This window comes from Falco rusticolus, chromosome 3 (assembly GCF_015220075.1).
Source record: "Falco rusticolus isolate bFalRus1 chromosome 3, bFalRus1.pri, whole genome shotgun sequence".
Classification (NCBI taxonomy): Eukaryota; Metazoa; Chordata; class Aves; order Falconiformes; family Falconidae; genus Falco; species Falco rusticolus.
Window position 1 is genome coordinate 79,928,068 of NC_051189.1, and position 21,271 is coordinate 79,949,338.

Here is a 21,271-nt window from a genome sequence, read left to right on the forward strand (position 1 = left end):
ATCTGGGAAATAAAATGTCTCTGAGAAGCATTAGAGTGGTAATTACTGAACCCAAGACACTCGTGTATCGCTGTTTATCAGCAGAGGGCTGGAAAATCAAGCATCAATTATGTCACGCTCTTTGCAATATTTGTCTAAGTGTGTCTGTTCCAACATGGTGAAATAAATTAATTTTACAGCTGCTTCAAGAGAAGGGGGAAGGGGAGTCAGGAGGAAGAACCACAGCTGTACTTGCCCTAGGGCTTTTGGCTTTTTTGCTTTGTGTGAGTGGTGCAAGTGGAATTTGCTGTGTTTCATCAAACAAATGGCTCCCAGCAAGTAGGCAGTTTAACTTGATTAACCCAGGATGAATGTCACAAGTCTTACAGATCACAGAGGATTATTGCTAGGGAGATGAACAGTGGCAGCCCTGGCATATTATGGACGTCAGGGAAAGTCTGTGCATGTAAGTCCTATCAGGGACTGCTGTTTATTGAGTATTTTGTTATGTGTTTATTGTTTTTCTGTGAAGAGCCACGTCCCATCCCATTTTTTTTCTGATTTGTGAAGGTGTTTGCCACAAGTGCTTAACAACTTTGTTACAGCAAAGAAAGAAATCCTGAGCAGATATAAGAGATACAGCTTAAAAAGTTCACAGTGGCTTGTCTTTGGATACCTGATTTGAGCAGGTTTGGACCTAGTGACCAGTAAAAGTGAAATCTTGAACATACCAGGTACAGAACTAGTTTAGACAGTGGAAAATTGTAGTGGACAGGAGCTGTTGTCATATGAAAGAGATAGGGGCACCCAAAATGTTATATATGGTGTACCTACAGCAGAGAAAGTGATATCTGATTCATTGTGTGTACAAGAGTTAAGACAGTTTCCCCTTAGCATGGAGCATGTCCCTTAAAGAAGACCTGGTTGCTGGCATGAAGAAGATTAGAAAAGAAAATAAAGGGATATCTGCAGCATGCAGAACAGTGCAGTACAGTGATCCTTCAGTTAGCTCCAGAACCAGAAACCTTATCACAGGCTGGGAGAGAGGGGAATGTGAAAGGTAAGTTCATCGAGATGGAAATGTATAGCAAAACAGTAAGGACATACTGAGCCCAGGCAAGAGAGAATGTATGCTCTTACCATCTTCCAGTTGTACCAAAACTCCAGTATTCAAAAAAAAGAAAAACTTATGTAAGAAAAGGCTAGGCTTCAGTAACTCAGCAGCCTCTGGATTTCCAGCTAAGGAAAGATACACACATTGTGCTGAATTCTTGCTTTATCTAATTCTCTAGAAGCACTTTTTCCTAAAATTTGCCTTTTATCTTGAATGTGAAAGCTGGTTTTGCCAAATATATCATATTACATTGTTTCACTGAACATTGCAGTACATTTCCTGTTTTCAGATTTTATTAGATTGGTGTTGTGGAGCACTATCAAGTATCTCACAGATCCTTAAAATTGGTTAGATGTTGCATAAGATAAATACTGCTGCTGCAAGACAACTGACTACAATTTATACAGTTATTGTGTTGTTGTCTCTTATTAGTACATATAAAGTGGAATTGTATATAAATCACAATTTGTTATAGGGAGATGATAGTTTAATTTCCTACAGAACATACTGGGTACTGGAATGGATTGTTTCGTTTTGTGATGAGGAGCTGTTTGGCCACATTCAGTGCCTGCCTTTTTGCAAATAACTCCAGAGTGTGGGCAAGAGAGTTCTGTGCACCTCTGCTGCACTGAAGACACTCTTGCTGAGTCAGTTGCATGACGAAGATGAGAACAAAACACCGAAAGAGGAGTCCCTGAAAGCAGAGGCTCAAGGACAGTGCCCTGCATAGAAACTCATGCTGCCACTGCCCATGCAATTCTTGTTTTCTAGGTAGAAAAATGGAGAACTCTGATTTTGAAACTGTTGGGAAGGGGGGCAAAAACTAATTTATTCCTGGTTTGAGTAAAAGATAGAAATAAATTGAGAAAATACAAGGGAAGCTTTTCTGAAAAATGGGATCCTGTGTTACAGCCAGGTAGTCAAGAACTGTTGACTGGTCCCAAACTCTAATCTTTCCTGATTCTGTAACAATTTGTTTCTGCTTCCTGCATTTGTTAAAAGTGACTGTTTTTCTCTTAATACAGGTGACTCACTGGCACAGTCCGTACTTTTTTGCCTACTTCCCTGTAGGCTCTTCTTTCCCATCTCTTCTTGCAGATATGTTGTGTAGTGGAATAGGATGTATGGGCTTCTCTTGGGTAAGTTTATTTGGGTATGTACTGCTATGTGGTAATGGTGTTTCACCTTGGCAAGATTTTAAGCATTTCAGGAACATTCTTCAATTAAATCATTGATTAATATAGTGAAGTCACAACACTATTTTTATAAGTAAATTTCCATGACTAAATTAATGTTTTCACATAGACACCCTGAATGACTCCAGGAATAAAAGGCTATAGAAGTTATGCCCTTGAGAAGCCATCAGCATTTAGAATTAGTGGTAGCAGTGCAAACTTACTGGTAATTCAGTAAGTAGTATGACTGTTGCCTATCACCTGGTGTTGTTACTTCTCCTATCATCTGGATGAATGTAAAATTGTGTTTTAAAAACCCAAATTCATATGAGATGGGCTCTTCTCAAAAGAGGTTGGTACTTGATGTCAGAAAAAAAATTATGCAAGGTGCAAATCCTAGCTATGACATTTGATAGTCATGGTTCTATGTGAGGCCCAGTTTGACATTTTTTCAGTAAGTATTAGAAACAACATGCACAAATGGACTTCAGGTTCCTAATTTAGCTGGTGAAGTTAGTCAGCTAGTCTCTTCCTCTTTAGTCAAAAAACAGAGAGAGAAAGAGTTATTCTTGCCCTGGTAGATCCTATTTCTCTTCATGGTCTAGTGAGGTTATTCCCTCTGTTCTATTTTTCAACACAGGCTGCGAGTCCAGCTTGCACAGAGCTGGAGACTGTCATGCTGGATTGGCTAGGGAAGATGATTAATTTGCCTGAAGAGTTTTTAGCTGGGAAAGATGGCCAAGGTGGAGGAGTCATTCAGGTAAGAAAGGATATGAAAAAAAAATATGGGATGAGTTTGTGAACTTCATGGTTTTGTAAAACCTTTGTACCAAAACACTAATAAAGGAAAGATTATTTTTTTTCTGCTATATGGGTTCCTTTCACATTTTCAGAAAGACTGTTGCTCTGTGAGAATGTTCATAGGTGGATAGCATCATTCATGAAAGTAATGGCTTTGTTTTCAGAGCAGCTGAATTCTGAAACACTCTGAGAAGAATTGCTAGTAATTCAACAGCACAATCTGGGCTTAAAATTCAAATCATAATGTTGAAAAATCATTTAGGATGGAAACTTCAATTTGTTGATCAAGTGAAGTGAGCTTAACTTATCAGTGAAGTGAGCTTAACTTATCAGCAATGTGTATCAATGTTTCATAGCTGAAAATAGAAAAAAAACCCTTCTCAAACAGAAATGTAACTGAGGATTTTGAGTAAAGTGGTTATAAAGGCTTCCATGAAGTCCACCTGATACATGTGCAATTGTTTATTTCAGTCAGTTTCCAAAGCACCCTTCCTTTTTTTCCCCCAGAAAATAAGTGTCAGAGATCAAGCAACAGACAAGAACATAGGATTCTTCTATAAATAGAAGTAATGGAAGGTAGTAGAAAATCTGTCAATCTTTGTCAAAGAAGTTGAAATTATTTTAAGTTTTCCTTATGCAACAAAATGAAATACTAGAATATTATACTAAAATGAAGAGCTGCTTAAAATTTTAACCTATTTGTTTCTATCAGTAGATAATACAATTTTCGTACTATGCTGCAGTATCGAAAACAGAACAAAACCTCCAAACCTTGATGTTGACTGCTTAAGGAAAGCCTACAATGCCTGAACAGAGTATCTGTACGATTATGAATGTATCATCAATGGGAAAACTTGCATGTGTAATAAAGCTATATCTTTTGTCAGCCATGGCTCCACTAGCACATGGTCTTTCTGCAAATGTGAACTCTGGTCACAGCTACTAATCTAACTAAAATACACTTTGAAAAAGACTGAATTTTAAATAATTGTTCTGTGCTCCTTTGATAATCTCTGGAGTTTGGTCATTGGAGGCCAGGGCACAATCCTTTTTATCCTAAGATAGGCTTCTAAAATACATCTGAATTACATGCTAGAAGTGGTGGCTTCTTTCTTCAATCTCAGCTGCAAATGCTTACAAGCATATTCCAATGAATTCTTCCCAACATCTTCCCAGGCAAGTATGAATTTACCCCAACTGCTGTGATTGTCCTAGGCAGAACTGCACCTACACTAGTGTATTTCCGGTAAAATTCTTTACTCATCTGCTTGCTCTGTTAGGATCTTTATCACCAGGATTACTAGGGAGGGGGTTATGTTCAAGAAATAAGTCATGTGTCTCAGCAGTATTTATTTTGTACCAGTGAAAGCAAGCAATTATTCCTGATGGTTATCAGCAGGAAATACTGCCCTTCCAGGCAGACAGTGCTGGATTGCCCATAATTTTAATCAGAAACCAGTGAGTTTCAAGAATCGAAAGTGGGCTCTTGTTCCTGCTTACAATGAAGTAATTTGTGCTGCAGATCTTCTTGTCTTGCTCTTGAAACAATAATGATACAAATAAGAGCGTGCGAGGCAAAGACAACATGAGCGTGTGAAAGTGCCAGTCATCCTCTCGGTAAATACCAAGTAATTATTGTGGTATTGGGTAAAGCTAAGCCTGTGAAAATTGGCTCTTAATTACATTTGAAAGTCTATGTCAATATGAAGCACTTTGTTGTGTGCAGGATGACACCTGAAAATGGCAAAAGTTGAAAGAAAATTTCAGTTCAGAGCTCTGGTGGACGTGAACGTCAGCTCTTGCTGATATTTCTTCTGCCTCTTGAGCCTACTTGCCATGGCAACCTTTGTTTGCTTGTGGTAAAAGGAAAGGTATCATCATCCTTCACTTAATGCAGAATACAGCATTCAAGAGGAGAAAACAACAGCTTGTAAAAATAAGTGAGAAAGCAACTTTCTTCCTGAAGCTTATATCCTGCTGTTTATTCTAGATAAACTGCTGAAAAGTGTGCCTACTTTGAATTTTAAAGAGTTTTCTTGCTCTGCAAAGAAAAAGTATTTTAAGGGTGAAACAAAATGAGAATCAGCCTACCTTTGGCCTGGCAAGGAACACTGCTGATTGATCTTTCTTGTCAGGTAGCCAAGTAGTTCAGGAACCAAGGGATTTTTACTCAAAAATATTTAGCACAAGACTTTGGTGCTGAGTGAATAGAAGAGCCTTACAAACCAGGTTCTGCGAACACTGTAAGCTTCAGTATGAAAAAGGTGACTCATGAAAACTGAGGCAAGGTGAAAAAGCCTATGTCTATTGTGAGACACACAAAAACATTTCCAAGCTGCTGGATTCAGATGCCTTTAGGCTATGTCCCACCTATGTATCAGGAGGCAAGATTCAGCTGGGAAACAGGCCCTTTTCCTTTCGTCCTTGTTTCTGTGTAAGGTCATTCATACAAGAACTGTTGTATACATTGACTATGCACCAGCCTGGATGAACCACCAGGATGTTGTGGCACTCCTCAGAAGGCTGAAGCTATTCTTAAACCTAAGTCATTTGCCTGTCCAGCCAGGCATTCTTCAGGATAGTCAGGGCTTAAATGTCCAGATCTCAGAACTGCTGCCTTCATGGTATGAACATCATAATAAGTTACAGTGCTTTGCACAAATGAAAAGTATTCTCATGTGCTGAATTGCTGGAAAGAATATTTCAGGCAACATTGTCTGATAGTACATGCCCATTGTGCAGGTCTTCTGATTACGTAGGGTTCTTTAGAAGATTGTATACTGCTTGTAAAGAACGTAGGAAAAAAACCCAGCTTCTCAGAAAATAGGTGATATTCTTGACTGTAAAACATTCCTCACATCTGCTGGACACCCAGGACCTGAATTATTATATTCTAGCTCACAGGACTGTCAGGAAGCACAGATATTTTTTTTTTCACTGTTACTTGGATGATTTTGTGCTGAGCATGGCAGAAATAGTTTTGCTAACAAAGACATAAGGACAGAGGTTTCTCATTATGAAACTTACACTGTGTGAGATTCATCTCACATTTTGTCAGATGAAATTGAACATACAAGAAGGTAACTTTAGAGGAACCATATATCTCAGTCCAGACGATTTGCCTAAAATAGATGGCTTTGTGGATATGCTTACCTCTTCCCACTGACTACCAAGGGGCCCCAAACAATTATTTTAGCTCAGATATTTAACTATTTAGACAGATAAAGTAAGATGAATCAGATCTGTAAAGTTCTTGATGTGTGAGATCAAGATAATTGTGTGCACACACTCTTGCATCATGAGTTTTGAGAACTACAGGCAGGCATGATTTTTCGGTGTTCAGATATTCTGATGAGTATTCTGAATACCTGGGTAAAGACCATATGCAGAGTAAGATTGAACGGGGACATTGCCAGATTATGCTTTCTGTAATTAATGGACAGAATTTCATTCACCCCTTGCCTTCACATGGAAGTTCTATCTTACTTGACCCAAGAGGGATATTTGTTTTCCTATACCATTATGTAACTGTAATATTTCCCTCAGTTGACATAATGCTGTATGCAGCAGCAGCAGCTGTAAGAAATGCACTAAATTGTCTCCAGTTCATCTTTTTGTCCTGATGCAGACCTTGAAGTCTGCATTCCTCAAAACCCACACCACTGGAAAAGCAGATAAAACATATTTGTCATGGCAATACATTTAGTAAATGTTTAGGGACTGTCCTTTTTCCTGCTTACTCTGTTCATAAGGCTGTTGAATTTCAGATGGAGTTCAGTTGAGTTTCAGAGTTCACTCACTGTTGAGATGTTGACATATGTAGAAGGCAGCTTTGTCTTACATTAATAGCTCAGTTAACTTCAGTATTAGGAGAAAGTTTTGAGTTCACTGGGATCAGTCTCATGTACGAAATCTGTAGGATCAGGCCCACCTTTAGGGAAGAAATAGACTTTCCAAATATTTAAACATTTGGTAATTAGTAAGTATACATAGGTCTTCAGCAAAGGGAGGTTAGAATTTTGGTACAGGATAAGAAACATCACTCCAAAATTAGCTTGTTGACATGGGATATTTCTGAGACATACTTATTAATACAAGCAACTGTATTCATTGCACTGTCACATGCTTGGCAGAGGAAGATTCACATGACAATTATTCAGTTTTGAAAGTACCTAAAAACTCCATCTTGCATATGGACACCCAAAACCATTGAAATGTATGAACAGGTGTTTTCAAACTGTTACTTATAATTTAAAAAAGCAGTTTAGAGCATGTTTCATCTGTCTGTTCTGGAGGAAAACTATACGAATTTGTGGTAACTTGTATTTTCGTGTGAAATTTACAGATACCAAAAATTCCCCTCTTTGTTGCCACAGAGTATCTAAGACACAACTGAAATTCATGGTTTGTTTCATCTGTCTGTTCTGGAGGAAAACCATAAGATTTTGTGGGAACTTGTATTCTCTTGTGAAATTTAGAAATCAATTGATAGAAAAAATTCCCCTCTTTGTTATCACAGAGTATCCAAGATACAATTGAAACTCATGTTTTGTGAGTCAAAGTACAGTTTAGAAGTAGTGACTGTCCCTTTCAGCAATATATTTTTGATGAAGAAAACATACATAACATACCTTGAAATGCAGTTAGCTATACTGAATCATAGCCTTTTTGCTTTTCCAGTGTTTTTTCTCTTTTAGCCACAGTAATTGACTTGCCCAGGGTAACTCTAAATATTAAATAATGTTACAATGTTGAATGTTGCTTGAGAGAAATGAGAGTTGATAGTCAGGTTCTGATGGAAGAGAAATGTATGAAAATCCAGAGTAGCAGAAGTCAACAGTTAGTCTGCCATTGTTACTGGTTAACAAATGGTTGGTGCCTGGTTTGAGAGTCTTTTTACATCCATTTAAATCTGCTTTCTAGAACTGATTGCAAGGCTGGTGCCTAAACTCAACATCATAGAGATTAAAGACAGCATACAGAGGCATCAGGAAGGAGGAGATGAAGGTCAAATAGAAAACCCTCTTTTGCTGTCACACATATTCTGAAAAACACATGATATTGCACAGTTTCTCATATGCCGTTTCTGTTAACAACTTTGCAGATTCATACAGAAGAAAATATTGCTTTCTTCTTCTAGAATGCCTTTCATTTAAACCTCTCTTCAATTTGTCCCACAGGGAAGTGCAAGCGAGACCACCCTGATTTCACTGCTTGCTGCAAGAACAAAAACTATCAGACGGGTGCAGCTGGAAAACCCTGAGCTAACAGAAGCAGATATCATGAGCAGACTTGTGGCCTATGCCTCTGATCAGGTGAGCACCTCTCAAAAACATAGAAACGTGGGGTCTATACTTAATGATTTCAGCCATCTCAATAGACAGGGAAATTAAGTATAAACTATTAGGGTTAGTGAATATTCAGTTTTGCTTCTTCAAATCTTATTGTACATCATAATTGGTCTGGAATCTTACGTGTGCTACCATAATCCAAAAAATAAATATTCAGAAGTCAGTGTTGCCTAAGTATTGCTTCTTTAGAAGAGCTTGTTTGAAGTAGATAATGCTACTTGAGTAAGGTGTTAATTTTAGTTTTGCTGAGTAAGTCTAAAGCATGTTTTGTTACCTCTAGGCTTGTTTGTTCATGTGGGCATGCATTATTTTCCTCCTACTTACGCATGTGCTAACAAACACACATACACCCTCCCCTTGTATGCATGCATGGGTGGTGAATGCACACAAACCTAGAGCATGGATATAAAATAAATTGGTCATAATACTTGAAGAAGCCCAAAACATTGTGGTTTTGGGTTTTTTTTTGTAAGTAAAAAAACTCTCCTAAGATCTCTGTGTATCAGTCTAGCTAAAGAAATCTTATGAGAAAACAGAAAACATAATCCTTGATTTCTGATTGTGAGTGGTATTTAGCAGACTGAGTTAGACTAAATTCTCAGAAGGCCAGGACAATGAGAGGCTTTTATTGTTAATGAAATTAGTCTTGTGAGTTCTGCTGCTTGTGCTTTTCTGACACACTAATCCTGCTGAAGGACCAAGCAATGTTGTTTCTCTCAGTAGCTGTGACATTTTCTTACCTAATTGTGACCAAGATAGAAGAAACTTCCTTAGTCCTTGATCTTTAAAGAAGTATCGGATTATGTAGAATAAAATAGACAGGTTTCAGGCCAGGACCATGAGAGACTTTTATTGTTACTGAAAGCAAATATTAAGTCTTGTGAGTTCTGCTGCTCATGCTTTTCTGACACATTAATCCTGCTGAAGGACCAAGCAATGTTGTTTCTCTCAGTAGCTGTGACATTTTCTTACCTAATTGTGACCAAGATAGAAGAAACTTCCTTAGTCCTTGATCTTTAAAGTAATATCGGATTATGCAGAATAAAATAGACAGGTTTCAGGCCAGGACCATGAGAGACTTTTATTGTTACTGAAAGCAAATATTAAGTCTTGTGAGTTCTGCTGCTCATGCTTTTCTGACACACTAATCCTGCTGAAGGACCAAGCAATGTTTCTCTCAGTAGCTGTGACATTTTCTTACCTAATTGTGACCAAGACAGAAGAAACTTTATTAGTCCTTGATCTTTAGTTTAAAGTAATATTGGATTATGCAGAATAAAATAGACAGGTTTCAGGCTTGCCTTGATTGATTACTCAGTGTATGTTAAAAAGCACTGGAGAACAAGTTAAAAGTACACTTGCACTTTGCTGGTAGGAAAAGGGACTACAGTTGTAGGGTGAGAATTGTCAGGACAAGAAAATACGAAGAAAGATAACCTTTTAAAAGGCACAAAGGACATTTGTCCCTTTTTTTAATCAGGGGCCCTAAGGCCTGTCTTGCACACATGGTGGTCCCAGAGCTCTAACTCTGACCCAGTGATGCACAAAGCCTTATACTTGTTTTCATTTTTTGTCCCATGTAAGTGGCTGACCTGAAATGTAGACTGACAGGCGTTCCTGCTTACTGAAGGTCAGAGGATCTTATGTTTATAGAAGGATTTGCCTTAAGATATTGCTGACCTTTCAAAGCAGATTGTTGCAGAGCTCACCGGTCCTTCTGCATTAAGAACAGACCTGTGTGACTCATAGGTAATAAGCCACAGAGGAAAGTAAACCTAAGCCATTCTGTGGGAAAGAAAACCACACACTGGCAAAGCACAAGACTGCAAGAATGCATTAGGAGGGAGGTAGAAGGTTGGTCAGTAAGGAGACCCAGAGGAGAAAGCTGAATTCAGATCTCATATTTTGGGAGATCATTTTAGTTTATATGCATTTTTGGAAAAACTTTATCCTATTGAAATAATTTTGCTTTGTGTTAATCAGTACAAAGCAGGACTGGCAACAAATCTTTCCCCAATAACTGCTTCAGGGGTTAGAGACACAGAGGAGGATTCCTGTCTGTTTTAGTGCCTGGGCTATCTTGGCTGAGGCCTCTTTTGCAAAGGATGTTGCATGTGAGATCTCATGGCTGAGAGGAGCTTCCAGCTACTGCTGACAGTAGACACCTGACTGTTTGGGACCAGGCAGAAGTCAGGGTAGTTTTTTGATATTTTCAAATTTTCTCAGGCCATGTCCTTTAACAACCTTTTTTTTGCCATATTTATTTGGTTCCCTTAGCTGCCCACTCATTTCACTGATTTCTGTCTGTCGGTAGGAGATTCCCGAGTACTTTGCTGAGGACTAGGAATTCCATGGAGCAGCAGGTTACTGAAGATATGTTATAATGCAGAAGCATCTTGGCAGTTTTAACCTTAAGTTTGTGAATGTCTGTGGTTAACAGAGAGCCTTACTACAAGTTGGGAAACTTGAGAAGCAATTCAGAGATTCTGACTGGCTAACAACCTCCACGTATTGTTACAGTTAGCTTATTTGCAGTTCTCGTATAAATCAGTTATAAAATACCTCTTTCCATTGTACACTTTAATGAAGTACGGTATTGCTATGGTACACACATTGTTTTCCACTTCAAAAGTTGTATTTCAAGTCTAGACTTTTCTTGAGTCAGTGCCTATTAGTTTACCAAAGTACTTTAACAAGATGCATCGCTGAGATACAGGTTAATAGTAAATCTGCCTTTAAAACATGTCATTCCAGGGATATGTGAGGTTGAAAGGCAAAAATTTATCTTCATCTGGTTTTGTTCAACCTATGATTCGGCTTATTATCATTTTCTCATTATTATATGCTAATTTAAAATAGAATTAATAAGTGTTCTTGTAGGCACTAGCAAGAACCAACAAGGGTAGGATGGAGATTATGAATGAGAATAGTCATAATATGAAAAGGTGAGGAATTTTTCTTTTTCAGATTAATGATGATTCATGAAATTGTAGAAGTTGGAAGGTAAAATAGCTTTTTCGGGGTTTAGGCACACTTGAAAGGAGAGTATTTTTTGGTGAAACTTATGTTTTACTGTTAATACTTAACACGTTTACAATAATTTCTTAGTGATATCTTTGTTTATATTTACTGAGATGTGCTTTATGGTCTAAAATATATTACTTAAGGGGAATTATCAATAAAATGATGTATTTGGAGTCATTCTGAATTGCCTAACAAAATGAATGAATGATTGAACCACAATTTAGTCAGTATGTAGTAGTCTGAAAAAAAAAGGTAAGAAAATATTTGAGTCTGTACCATACTATGACGTATATTTCTTGAGTTCAGCAAAGCTGCACCCCATAAAAATATGCTAGTGAGAAACTGAATCATTATCAGCCAAGCTGATTATCGGCATGTCTTTTCATTGATTTAGAGCCAAATCCCGAAGCTCTTAATCAATCCTACCTAACTGTGAATATGTTAATTAAAGCTCTCAGTAAGGTTAATTGAACTCTTGTCTGAACGACATATGGCAATGGTATTGAGAATACTTCAGGATTTCTATTAGTGTATTGTGTGTGTGTATGTATGTGTGTCTGTCTGTCTATCTATATGGAAGAGGGAGAGGTATGTATATGTTAAATACCAGCAACAGTCCCAGGATCTCAAGTATTGCTTTACTTGGAAGAAATTATTTTTTTTCTTTTTAAATTCAAATGAACTTCTTATGTTCCAGTAGAAGGTATCTGTCTTAAAACTTGCTCATTTCCTTGTAGGCTCATTCATCAGTGGAAAGGGCTGCATTAATTGGTAGTGTGAAGATTAAAAGTGTTTCTTCAGATGATACATTTAGTGTTTGTGGTGCAGCCCTGAAGAAAGTTTTGGATGAAGACAAAGCTTCTGGCCTTATCCCATTCTTTGTGAGTACTGGATTTTAATTAATCAGTGGATTTATTGCTTCTGATAAGCTATTTTTGACATGAGTATATAACCTCATCCCCAACAGAAGGGTCAATAGGCAGCCTAGGTAGAATGCCAGGACAGGTTCCATGACTGTTTACACACCTCTCTGTGCAGGAGAGGCAGCTAATTTGAGCAGCTGGTTGCACTTCTCAGCAAAAATGGTGTCTGAAAAGGACTTAAAGTTATATTAGACAGTTGAATAAATGGGGGTGTATTTTGTAGTTAAATGTAGTCCTGCAGTGTTATAGTCCCCTAACACCTGAATACTGAACTGCCTCTTTCAAAAAGGTACCTTTATCTTTCAGATTCTAACTTACTTACACATAAAACAAATTTAAATGCAATAAATTAAATGATGGTATTTCAAACTTAAGTATTTTCAAGAAACAAGTTTCCCCTCCTCTCTACTTTAGCAAAGAAATGAACCTTCATAATATACCCTAAATGTCATCAAGATCAGACATTGTTAGACAGGTATCTGTGAGCATGTGACACCTTTATCAGGTGAGCTACAGGGAATCCGGCCGTGGAAGCTTTAGGTATTGTAATTTCTTGTTATCTGTCCACTTTCTTTTCCAGAGATTCCTGTTTCCACAGCCGTCTAGCAAAAGCAATGTTTATGTCTCAGTAGATAAAGTTCATAACCCCCCAGGTTTTGACACAGAACAGTGTTAGATTGGATAAAATTCTAAGGTTTGGTTCTAAGTACCTGATTGAAAAGGATATTTGCTTATTCATCAGATCTACCCCTGCTGTTAGTTCAAAACACCGTCTTATTATTTCAAGTTAAAACAAGATTTTACCATTTGTTTTTTCTTGGAGTAGGTAACCTTCATTGGTTTTTTGTACACCATCAACAAAATGTTTTGCTCATTTCCAAGCATTATGTCTCTACAAAACTTGATATAGACCATTGGCTATATAGATCTGTTGAGGTGCATAATATGCTCCCAAGAATATGTTTTTACTGGCCTCTGCTGAAGAAAAATTGGACAAACACACATACACCACCCCACTCCCCATCTATCTTAGAAACTGACAACTTCAGAAATGGAATGTTTTTGAGAAAAGCCGTGTCTGACTTGATGTTTTTTTCTTTTCTTTCATGAGGTAACATTTTGAAAAGGGCTAATGTGACTTAAATTTCTATGAACTGTTTTCAGAGGAATTAGCAGATTAAGCTTGTTTATAGTCACGGATAAGGCCAAATGGGACAAAGAAGCTTAAATTTCACCAAGCTCTTTTGAAAATGTAATCTTTTCGCTCTTCTTGTTAACCTTTAGTGTCTGCTTTTATGTGGTATGAGGGTGGCTAGGGTGAAAAGTATTTTTCATATGTGCAGAATGCTGCTGATTTCTAGCCTGCCTAGAACTAGTGAGTCCTTGGGATGAGCAAGCACATCCCATCAACTGCTTTCCATTATAAGACAACCATGACTGAGAAGCAAAGCATCTCTAGAGCTTCCAAAATGAACTTCTGTGGGATGCACCTGTTGAAGTGGAGATGTGTCATAAGGCATGTTTGATTTCTCCGTTGTATGGTACCAGCTTATAGTATCTTATATAGGATCCTACTTTTTTTCTCCCTACAAATACTAAACAATTACAAGTACAGCACTATATCACATCTCCATGCACTAACTACAAAGTTAATGTGTTTTCCTCAGCTTTTGTCCATTAACAAAAAAAATGCAACTTGCCCCTCATAAATATTAATTCCTTTTTAATTTTTCTATGTGTAGCAAGAGGAAATAAAAAATTCTGTTTTATGTATTCAGTGACACTTTTACAAAGGGTGATTTAACTGTTGTTTTTCTTCCTCTGTTTGCTTAGCTGTGCAAAACAAGCTTTCAAAGACAGCAAAGGCTCAGTCTGAGTGAATATGGCCTGTACCAGGTCTTCCATTTATTTGTATACATAAAACATGTCAGCTTAGATTAAACTAGGTCTCATTAGCCTTATGGTTGGCCTCTTAACTCAAAAGGTGTGTTAATTCTCTGTCGTGCTGAGCAGCAGTCCATGCACTGTATTAGTCCTCCCCTTCCTGGCTTGCAGATTTCAAAAGCCTTTCAATTTCTTTTGTTCTTGAGTAATTTGATGCTATTTTATTTTGTTCTGGTGACAAAGATATGCACATTGACAAGAAAACACCTTATGCCACTTTTTTCCTTGTCTCCCTGTATCCACTGATCGTTCACTAAGGATAGTGACTCAACATCAAAGCAACAAGTTTAACAGAGGAAATTCTGCCTGAAGAGACTTGTGACAGCAGAGAGATCATTCCTAATGAAGACATCTTTGTTGCATCTAAGCTGATGCAGTTGCTATTGTAAGGAAAAGAAAAAAAGTTTTGTAGGGAATTAAAAAGAAAATACAAGCAAATTACAATGCCTTATAGGCATGATTCTCCTCTATATTTAATGAATAAATGACGACTCGTTATACTGAACTTGATAGAAGTGCTTTGCTTGTAGAGGTGAGTGGAGAATTAGGGGCACATTTGCTTGATGTGAACAGGTTCTCTCATTACAGCAATCTGCTAATTATAGGTTTGCTTTTCACACACATAGGATTTGGCAGTCAGCCTTTTTGGGGGAGAGGCATTGTCTTTAAAATGAGTTTTTGACTTCCTATCCACCATCAGTATCTTTTAGCACTAGTAGTATGTATATAATTTTGTTCATTGAAGGCTATCGACAATTAGTCTACCCAGACCTCTCCTTTTGTTTCCTTTTTTTTTGAAAAATTAACTTGTGTTAATTTGCCTCTCAAAATACTTTTGCAGAAACTGAACACAGAGATATTTTTATGTAATAAAGCAAGCAGACTGTGCAAACAAAGCATTTAACCGTGTCAGGGCTTGGGCACTAAAGTTGCCACAATTTATAGAGGAGCAATTTCCAACTGTGACTGATAAGCAGCCCTTCATCTGGCCACCAGTTAAGGGGGAGCTTTAAAGCACGTGCTGAAGTCATGTCCATTTCATTAATTATAAACACTAACCGGTGGTTAAGCACAGGCATAAATGCCTTTCTCAGCTGGGCCCTGTGCTTCCAGCTTCAAATGTGCCTCTGTGTTGGATGAATGTTGACAAGGATGCTCAAACGTGGAGACCACTAAGTTAAGCACTGCTAAATCCAGACATGGGGTCCGCTGCACTCAAGCCTAGTTCACTTGAGTGTGTGTAAGTGGCTTGTGAGCTTTATGCTGTCTTTCATAAATCAACATGATATATTGCAGCTGGCATATATATAGTACTTCAACAACCTCATCCAGTATAAAGCTGCTATAACATGATTGCCTTGCTGCTGAACAAAGGCAAAGGTGCAGCGTGAAATATCTCTGATTCTAGCTGAAATGACTCTTCTGAATGATGATCTGCAGGATATTAAGAAGCAGGCTGTTTGTATCCAGACTCACTCGGGAAACAGTAAATCAGAATTAGACTGACAGAGGAGCCATCTTTTCAGTAGAAGTTAACACGTAGATGCTCACCACAGATTTCCATTTGGAAGAAGCATTCTCAAGACATGTACAGATGTATAGGGTGATGTTCTTTAACCCACAGTTTGCGAATGACTGCTGTTTTGTAAAATACTGAATGGTGGTTTAGTAAACTTGCAGTTTTCTTCAAGCCACAGACATTCTCATGAGTGCAAGCTGTCAAAAAACTGAATAGAAGATAAAAACAGTAAGAGAACATTGAAAATTCTGCCTCATTGTAGTTTATTGCAAATGAAAAGCTTTGATGGTGAAACTGCAGAATAGACCCACATCTTTTTCAAAAGCTGTAGGAGGTCTTCCAGTTGAAAAGATTGAGCGTCATTGCTCTCAGGCATCGTAAAGATTCACGTATGTTTCCTGACATAGCTCTTGATTTCAGGAAAGCAATACAAGAGATGACTGATGCAATCATTTTAGCTGCTTTGTATCTGAAACCAGGCTGAGTCAAATTTGAAGTGCACAACCTGAAAAGGACAAGGCCTGCAGGCTATACTGAGCCATCAGTCCCATTTCTGTGATGCAGCCTGTCCCCCGCCCTTTGCACAAATGTGATTTTGCCCATGTTATACAGGTTACAAATTGAGTTAGATTCATTGTGTAGTACTGAGGCAGGGTAATGAGAGTCCTGACAAGAGCGGATGGTGTCACTGTAAGTGGTTTCTGAGAATTAAAACAAGGAGCTTTGAGGTTTAGACACCTGCAGAGAGGACAACAAAATTATTTTAGAAACTGAGGTATACTTTACAGAATAAGCCATTATTTAAATAAGTAAGCATATGTTTGAATCTTTCATTGAAGCAATATACTCCTTATCCTGATTAGACAGTACTTTAACTGCAGTACAACACTAATAACAATAATGTGGAACTTCCTATTGTGAAATCTCCATCATTATTTGAATTGCTGGACTAGCCAAGGTAATTACAGTCTAATCTTGTCAGAAAGTCCACACCATATTATCATAAAAAATATATATAAAAGCAGAGCTAGGTCTATAGTGCCCTCTTTATTTGGATATTTTCCAATCCAATGGGTTAACCCCTATACTTTATGTATATAGAAAAACTTGAATTTTCATCACGGTATCCTCCATTTCTTGTGACCCAATTTGTAGATCTATAGTTCAACCAAAGATTAAATGCAGTTTTCTCCTGATTGTGGGAACATCTTAGGTAGACAATAATGTAATAAATGTATTTTCACTCAATACATGCATGCCCTTTTAGTAAAAAAAGGGAGCAAACGTATTTCATTTTTAAGAAAAAAATCCTGCAAGCTTTTTGAAACAACCTCTCTCAAAGGATGATTAAACTTCCAGAGAAGTCATGAACATACCTTAAGGCACTATAATTATTCTGTTCTTCTTATGTGTCTCAGGAATATGGGAAGGGCCTGTATAGAGAACATTAGATTATTTTGAGGGAAAAATGTGTGAGCTACAAAATTTTGTTAACAATACTACTTCTCATTTTCAGAACTGTATTTGTTTCAAACTCAGGTTCTTAGCAGCTTGATGTGGAAAGAATACTGAATTTTCCCTTTCTTATTTTAATAATAACTTTTCTCATAGCCAAGATTTTTTATTGGTGCAATGAAACATGATTATAATTATTAATAGTGCTGTAATTGTGAGGTTGGGGGAACGTGTGCTGTCAGGGGTAAAATGTTGTCAGGGGTTTATATGGCTACATTTAATCAGGTCTTCCCTATATAAAGGTAAGATATGACTTCCTCTAAGAGTGTACATAAATTCATATGAATTGAGTACTATCTGAGTACTTTCCATTAAACAGAAAAATTCAGCTCCCTACAACAATTTAAAATATCTCTGAGGTATATGATATAGTATAGATATTCAAATAATAATGAAATGTTATATATGATATAGTATAGTATATATATCATATAGATATGATGAATAATAATGAAAAAATAATGAAATGTTATATATGATATAGTATAGTATATATATCATATAGATATGATATGGTATATGATATAGTATAGATGTTCAAATAATAAAGAAATGTTAAAAAGTGTACTTAAAAGAGAGTTTTTATCGCTCTAGCAATAGATTATTGGATTAGTTCAATATTGTTGGGATGTGTAATTTTAAATGTATGGCTTTTTGGATACATGTCCACCTGCCCTTTTTACTGGATGTTTGTGTTAGTGTTAGGATTTCCTAGATATTTTGAGAAATCTAGTTTAATAAGTAGTACAAAAACCATCTCTCACTTTGCATGAATTCTCTAAAAGCCTGGAACTTGCAAATGAAAATCCCATCATATTTATCCAATTTTTTGTCTCATAGCCAGATTATTTTTTCCAAGATACCAGTCCTTTTTAGTGTGGTGTTGCCACTTTATTTCATAGAATGAAAAGAAGAGGAAGAAGAAGAAGAAGAAGAAGAAGAAGAAGAAGAAGAAGAAGAAGAAGAAAGCTTTATGGGAAATGTGAAAAGCAAAAAAAAAAAACCAGCCCATGTTAAAACTTCATGAGAAGTTATTGGGAGGACTAGTTAGGGAATGCCCAGAGGCACATCTCTTAGTCCTGAGATGTGTACAAGACTTGCTTCAAGATGTGACTGTAAATGATTCGTAAAGGTCTCCAATATCCAATAGCTGGTAGAAGTTAAAAGTCAATAAAATATCTAGCTTGAAAACAGGTGGCAATTTATGAATCAGGCTGAGTGTTCAGGGGAACAAATAAAAGGGTAAAATAATGGTAGCTATCAAGCAGTCTGTTTAATTAAAGCAGAAACACTTAGTGCAAATGTGTAACACCCTTTAAAAAAGAAGGAAAAAAAAGACCCTCCTGAAAAAGCTGGCATCGTAAAACTTTTGAGTAATGAGAACTCCTAGAATTAATGAGATATCAGTGAAATGCAGGAGAGACAGAATGTGAATGCCCAAGCTAGAAGAATAGAAAAGAGCATACACTTGGCAAGTGAAACATGGTATTAGGCTAAAACAGATTGTAGGATTTTGGCAAAGGATTTGCTACTGGCATAATAACATGAAATTATTTTTCTCAGAAGTAGAAAGCTTGTTGTTCTAGAGAGAGACTAAAAGCTGACAGCAGGTAAAGTCATATCAGGTAATAATATCAATGTGGGAAAAGTCCTTCGATACAGAAGTGCTTACTCACGTCATGATGACTGTAACAGAACAGGCTAAAAGTCCACCCATCCCACACACTCAAGCCACCAGCTGCACATCTCAGCTGGGCACCTGCAACGTGTACCCATCCTGCAGCAGTTCCACAGCTAAAGCAGCAATGACAACAGTGCATGCTGCTCTCCAGTGAGATGTTCCCTGGTGTGACAGGAAGACCTACTGTACTGGACAAACTACACAGACACTTAAGAAACAGGAGCTATTACTTGGCACGTTGGATGAGCTAGGGAAGTCCAATGCAGTGAAGGAACCACTGGGGAAACATTTCCTGATGGTATCACTCTTGCTACAAGGGAGAACAGTGAACCCAAAGGCCCTGTGTAACTACTCATTACAGAGCTGTGAGGCAAAAATGCACTGTGTGGAGTTTTAATATATAATTGTATCTATGTTTTGCTATGACAGTATGTTTTCTTGAAAGGTCTAGTGAATGGACAGGTATCATCTAGGTGTTCCTTTGTCTTCTTATTGGTCTTGTCATGAATTCACTGTGGGGTGTGCACACACACAGACACACACATACCAGAAAAATGTGGCTAGTTGCAGATGCATAGGGAAAAGCAGTGAAAACAAAAGATAGTGCATTGACAGTGTACTTGGCAGAAAAAGTAACCAGAAGTACAAAAATACCACCCCACCCCCCCCAAATTCTGGATTTGACATATTTATAGTCATCGCCTGGCTGTACTATAATTTGTGTGTGACCTCAGATAAATGATCTAATTCCTTTGTACTTCAATACTTTAACTAAACCGGCATACTTTATTTGCCTATTTAAACTATAATGTCTTTTATTATATAAAAATCCAACAGAAGGCAAAACCCAGACCTAGCCTTCATCAATGCTTGCAAAAATGAGACAAGGTGTTTAAAACAAATGTAGCAATGAAAAATAAAATAATGTCAGTTTATATGCACTTGATCGCTGTTCTTTTGGGTTATAATTCTGTCTGCATATTCCCGGTAAATTACCATAGCTCATTTTCACCTAGTTATATTCTCTTTCTGCTGTGAAAATTCAGCATTTATGTTGCCTCTGCTTTTGGCCCACTGGTCATACAGCAGGACACATTAAATGAGGCATTAACAGAATGAAGGAAAAACAGTTCCAGTACGTTAGAATTAATTTGGAAGAAAAAGTTTCTCTGGAAAAATATCTTGCAAACCTAATAGTGAACATATGCTACTAGTGAACAGGTCCCAGACTGCAGACCCATTGAGCACAAATCAGTTACAAATCTCGGTTCCAGAGCTGTGGCTCTTTAATTCAGGCAGTAGCATTTTACGATCCATTCTGTCAACAGGAATTCCAGAACCTTTAAGCTGTTCAAGTTCAGAGCTTGCTTATATACCATAAACTGCAAATCATTTTGATGATGTTTTCACATGGGAAGTTAGTACTGGACCACATAAAAAGCATATGGAACACATAGAAAATATACCATTAATATAATACTGTGACTAAATTACATTACTTATCAGTCAATTTTATATTAACATTTGATTTTATGAATTTGTTTCAATGGATGCTTATAGGAGCTTTGAAAAAAATCAACCTAGATTCCCAAAAGTTCCACTGAAGGATAGGTATTGACTAAAATAAATTTATTTCCCCCCTATATTATCTATTCTCTCTGTTCATTGTTGCCTTTGCAGACAGTTTTTTTCATTTGGTAATTTTCTTTGCTGTAACAAATTTTTTTGCCTTTGTTTTTTTGGCTTTGCAGTTCTGTGCAACACTTGGAACGACTCCTTGCTGCTCCTTCGACAAACTGTTAGAACTGGGTCCTATTTGTAAGTCTTTGCTGCTACTTTCTAAAGCTGCAGATACCAGTTTAAGTCACACTGAGTCATTTCCAGGGCATTGTGCAGCGTCAGTGTCCAAATTCAATAAGGCTACTTATAGATGAGACCTTCAGTTTTCTTTCTAATATTAGGTCAAGCAGCAAGTCTAAAGAGTGCAGAGGACATTGCCTCAAGGGTTTTAGTGGGGCAAATTTTGGAACACTGTCAGTTAAAAATTACTCTAAGTTCTTCAGGTTGTAAAATTTTTCTTCACGTCCTTCTACCCGCAAGCACATCTAGAGCAATGGTGAAGATCAGGGAAAAGCTGAACACTAATTCTCCTCTGCATTGAGTGTTTTATTTCTGTGTGGTTCTAATGACTATAGAAAGCAGTGATATGTGCACCAAAAATCCACATGTATTTTCCCTCCCCTTT

The 21,271-nt window shown here is 37.3% G+C and overlaps 1 protein-coding gene across 2 annotated transcripts in view; it reads left to right on the top strand.

Moving 5' to 3' along the window:
- Window positions 1-21,271, top strand: part of DDC (dopa decarboxylase) — a 76,827-nt gene that overhangs the window by 28,012 nt on the left and 27,544 nt on the right. For both annotated transcript variants that reach the window (XM_037379972.1, XM_037379973.1), the window contains exons 3-7: window positions 2,119-2,232; window positions 2,909-3,028; window positions 8,250-8,384; window positions 12,182-12,325; window positions 20,778-20,844. In XM_037379972.1, the coding sequence (XP_037235869.1) occupies window positions 2,119-2,232; window positions 2,909-3,028; window positions 8,250-8,384; window positions 12,182-12,325; window positions 20,778-20,844 (580 nt within the window). The remainder of the gene's footprint in view (window positions 1-2,118; window positions 2,233-2,908; window positions 3,029-8,249; window positions 8,385-12,181; window positions 12,326-20,777; window positions 20,845-21,271) is intronic.